At 53.4% G+C, this 4,719-nt stretch overlaps 1 protein-coding gene across 1 annotated transcript; it reads left to right on the plus strand.

Annotated features, from left to right (window-relative positions):
* Positions 1-229: 229 nt before the first annotated feature.
* Positions 230-1,541, plus strand: LOC123042108 (uncharacterized). The gene is made up of 2 exons (XM_044464630.1): positions 230-481; positions 867-1,541. Exon 2 carries the CDS (start codon positions 887-889, stop codon positions 1,280-1,282), a length of 396 nt encoding a protein of 131 aa, XP_044320565.1. The 5' UTR covers positions 230-481; positions 867-886; the 3' UTR covers positions 1,283-1,541.
* Positions 1,542-4,719: the final 3,178 nt, after the last annotated feature.

Consider the following 4,719-nt stretch of genomic DNA (forward strand, 5'->3'; position numbering starts at 1 on the left):
GTGGTAGCACTGTACGAGACTAGCGCTCTGCTCTCCTAATAGTGGGTGGAAGCAAGCCGACAGAGAGGTTAGTAAACCAAGTAAAGGCTTCCTCACATGCCTACCTAATGGTGGGGGAGGCCACCCCCTCTCTCTTCAACCTCCTTTGTTTTCCCGCGGGCACGGGGCAGTGGTCAAAAATCATAATGGCTTCACACTCACTCCACCACCCAAATAACGACGAGCCCTACATCACATCTACATGCATCATGCGATGCATGGTATTGAGTGAGTGATCGGTTGATTAGATAGGGTTCTCACTCACTCACGTCACGAGCCTCTCGCTCTCCGCATACTCCCATACTCGTGCCAACGGAGGCGCTCTTATATATACCGGGAATCTTCAAGAGCTCTCACAAGTCACAAGTGCTATTTTGCTCTGCTTTCTCCGTCGCGCGCGCGCGCACACACACACACACTATCCTTTCGTGAAGCTTCCGAGGTACGTTCCTTCCTTGGTGCCGCGCAAAGCTAGCGAGGAAATCTCCTCGCGTTGAGCTTTTCCTTTGTGGAAATCTGCACTTTGTTTGTTTAGTATGGCCTGCTGCTGCAGAAAGAACATGGTCGTCTAGCTGCTCCTGCTTGTAGTTGATTGACACTGAGATCTGTCGGTGCATGTGACTTTTTCTTCTTCCTTGGTTGCTTTTAGCTCTTTTTGTCCGGCCATTTGGTGAATCGACTCACATGATCGTTCTGCATTTCTCCAAATATATATGTAGCAGCACCGTGCAGTTCATTCAATCTAGAGAGCAGTTCAAGATCGTAGCAACAGTTTGTTATTTAGGCTGTTTCTGGTAGCCACTAACTGTTGATTCTCGTAACGGCAGCTCGATCGGCGACCGAAGCAATGGCGTCCATCCGGCGAGATCTGCTCGTGGCGCTGTGTGTGGTGGCGCTCCTGGCCGTCGGGTCGGAGTCCCACGGGCTGAAGGACTTTGGCAGCGAGGGGAAGACGGAGGCGACGCCCGAGATGGCCTCCTTCTTCGGCGCCAAGCCCGAGGCCGCCGTGCTCCCGGAGGCGCTGGACAACAACAAGGCCGCCAAGCCGGAGGCGGCCTCGGCGATGCCCACCACCACCAACACCAACCCACGTTCGTCCCCGCCGCGCAGATCCGTGGCCGTCGCGGCCGGCGTGGCCTGCGGCATCGCGGCCCTGGCGGTGGTCGGCGTGGCGGTCGCCGTCGCCTTCGTGGTGCGCGCCAGGCGCGGCGAGAGGCGCGAAGCCGAGGTCCATCTCGGCTAAGCCGGCCACGAGACTGCTTCATTAGGGCGTGTTCGCCAATTCATTAGCGTCGTGGTTTGCGTTTAGTTAATCGTCTGCTTAGTTTGATGAATGATTTCTTCCGTTCTTCCGCTGTTTGTGTGTGTGTGATGGAGATTTGGGGAGCTACGGAGCGGCACGCTGTAACATAAATAACGCTTCATTAGCATGCATGTTACTGTGATGTTTAGTTTAGACCTTGTTGTCATTTCACCAGGAATTCATCAGCGCTTTGTGGTTCTTGGTGGTTTGGTTTACGAGTACCTACTGACTCCATTAATGGTCGGAGAAACCTAAGCCAACTGAAGGATGCTAGTAGTAGATTCCAAGCGATAATGTTGCAGTGAGAAACATTTGCAAGTTTGTGGTGTCGGCAGTGGGAACGTGACAAATGTGGGGCGGCGTTATCCGGCCCTGGAACATGGCAGGCAGCGCAGAGCTGCTATTAGCAGTGCTGTTTCGCCGCCCGTGGGGTGAGGAGACGACGAAAACGGAGATGGAGCTCGCAGTCGCAGAGCTGTGGCAGACCTGTCTGTCACCTGGGCTGTGCCGTGCAGTCTCTGTGGTCACCTGAGGCGCGGTCCTCGAGAAGTAAACGCAGTGGGAACGAGCGGGCAGGCGCTGAAAGCCTGAACAAGGCCCAACCGACCAAAGTGCATGTGCTCCTACTGCTTGTGCTTGTGAATTCACGGTGCCCTCCGGGTCCGGGCGGTGGCGTGGACGGACGGACGCTCACGCGCGTGCAAATGCAGCGTCACGAAACGAGATCTAGGAGGAAGAGCGTGCGGCGGTGCGGGGGAGGGGCTGGACCGGCAGCTTCATGGTCCAGTCGACACCCTACCCGTCGCACAGCTCACGGTCTCTGGCATCGTACCTGTACCCGGGCTTCTCATGCCAACTCCAGCACGACTCCAAACATACATCCGTTTTGTTTGAATTTTGTTCGTTTGAAACAAAAAAACGAATACACTCGTTCGCTTGCGGTTAGGCTAACTCCACCGCACGACCCCAAATCGTCTGGGTCTGTCCGTTTGAGGTAGAACGGACAAATCAGACGTCCCAACGCACGACCCCATCCTAAAAAAATGTCCGTTTCTGGTCTGCCTCGACCCATCCTCGGAGCAAAGTTGGTCTACGTTTGCGTCTGAAACGAACACAAGCGGACACTCTCTCGCTCGTCCTCGTCCGGCTGTGTCCCTTTTGCATGTGACCCTGGCCCGCCTGTCATCCTCTCTCCTCTTCTCTCTCACGTGGCCCACCATGCCCACCCACCATCCTCTCTCTCCACCTTTTCCTCCCTCTTCTGCTCCTCCCCATGCCGGTGCACACCACCGGCGAGCCGTGCTGCAGCCGTGGGAGAGCGGCTAGCCCCCGCTGGAGCAGCCCTGGGCGCGCAAGGGAGAGCCGGGCGGGGCATGGCGTGCACGGGGCGCGGCGCACGGGCGTGCGCGGGCACGGGGCTGGGCGGGGCGCCACGCGCGGGCGGGACGTGGCTGGGCGGGGCGCGGGCGTGCACGGGGCGAGGCGCGGGCGAGCGCGGCGGGCGCGGGAGGCAGGGGACGAGCGCGGCGTAGGGGACGAGCGCGGCACGAGCGCGCAAACGGCGAGCGAGGCGCGGGGACGGCGAGCGTTGCGTGCGTGCTTGCTTGCTAGCTATCTAGCCCGCGGCATGAGTGCTTGCTAGCTAGCTAGCCTGCGCTAGCCAGTGATACGTCTCCAACGTATCTATAATTTATGAAGCATTCATGCTATTTTATTATCTGTTTTGAATGATTATGGGCTTTATTATACATTTTTATATTACTTTTGGGACTAACCTACTAACCGGAGGCCCAGCCCATATTGCTGTTTTATTGCCTGTTTCAGTATTTCGAAGAAAAGAAATATCAAACGGAGTCCAAACGGAATGAAACCTTCGGCAGCGTGATTTTTGTGAATATTATGACCCAGGAGACTTGGAGTTGAAGTAAAGGGAGCATCGAGGAAGCCACGAGACAGGGGGGTGCCCCCACCCCCTGGACGCGCCCTACCCTCTCGTGGGCCCCTCGAGGCTCCCCCGACCGACTTCTTTCGCCCATATAAGCCTACGTACCCTAAAAACATCGAATATAAAGATAGATCGGGAGTTCCGCCGCCGCAAGCCTCTGTAGCCACCAAAAACCTCTCGGGAGTCCGTTCCGGCACCCTGCCGGAGGGGGAACCCATCACCGGTGGCCATCTTCATCATCCCGGCGCTATTCATGACGAAGAGGGAGTAGTTCACCCTCGGGGCTGAGAGTATGTGCCAGTAGCTATGTGTTTGATCTCTCTCTCTCTCTCTCTCATGTTCTCTCTATGGCACGATCTTGATGTATCGCGAGCTTTGCTATTATAGTTGGATCTTATGATGTTTCTTCCCCCCTCTACTCTCTTGTGATGAATTGAGTTTTCCTCTTGAAGTTATCTTGTCAGATTGAGTCTTTAAGGATTTGAGAACACTTCATGTATGTCTTGCCGTGTTTATCTGTGGTGACAATGGGATATCACGTGATCCACTTGATATATGTTTTGGTGATCAACTTGCGGGTTCCTCCCATGAACCTATGCATAAGGGTTGGCACACGTTTTCGTCTTGACTCTCCGGTAGAAACTTTGGGGCACTCTTTGAAGTACTTTGTGTTGGTTGGATAGATGAATCTGAGATTGTGTGATGCATATCGTATAATCATGCCCACGGATACTTGAGGTGACAATGGAGTATCTAGGTGACATTAGGGTTTTGGTTGATTTGTGTCATAAGATGTTATTCTAGTACAAACTCTTGAATAGATCCATCCGAAAGAATAACTTTGAGGTGGTTTCGTACCCTACCATAATCTCTTCGTTTGTTCTCCGCTATTAGTGGCTTTGGAGTGACTCTTTGTTGCATGTTAAGGGATAGTTATATGATCTACCTATGTTATTATTGTTGAGAGAACTTGCGCTAGTGAAAGTATGAACCCTAAGCCTTGTTTCCTATCATTGCAATACCGTTTACGCACAGTTTTATCATTAGTTACCTTGCTTTTTTTTATATTTTCATATTACAAAAACCTATATCTACCATCCATATTGCACTTGTATCACCATCTCTTCACCGAACTAGTGCACCTATACAATTTACCATTGTATTGGGTGTGTTGGGGACACAAGAGACTCTTTTTAATTTGGTTGCAGGGTTGTTTGAGAGAGACCATCTTCATCCTACGCCTCCCACGAATTGATAAACCTTAGGTCATCCACTTGAGGGAAATTTGCTACTGTCCTACAAATCTGTGCACTTGCAGGCCCAACAACGTCTACAAGAAGAAGGTTGTGTAGTAGACATCAGGCAGCTCGGCCATGTGAGCGGTGCGTAGAGCAGCAGCTAGGCAACTCGGCCATGCGAGCGGCGAGGCGGG

Source organism: Triticum aestivum, chromosome 2B (assembly GCF_018294505.1).
Source record: "Triticum aestivum cultivar Chinese Spring chromosome 2B, IWGSC CS RefSeq v2.1, whole genome shotgun sequence".
Taxonomy (NCBI): domain Eukaryota; kingdom Viridiplantae; phylum Streptophyta; class Magnoliopsida; order Poales; family Poaceae; genus Triticum; species Triticum aestivum.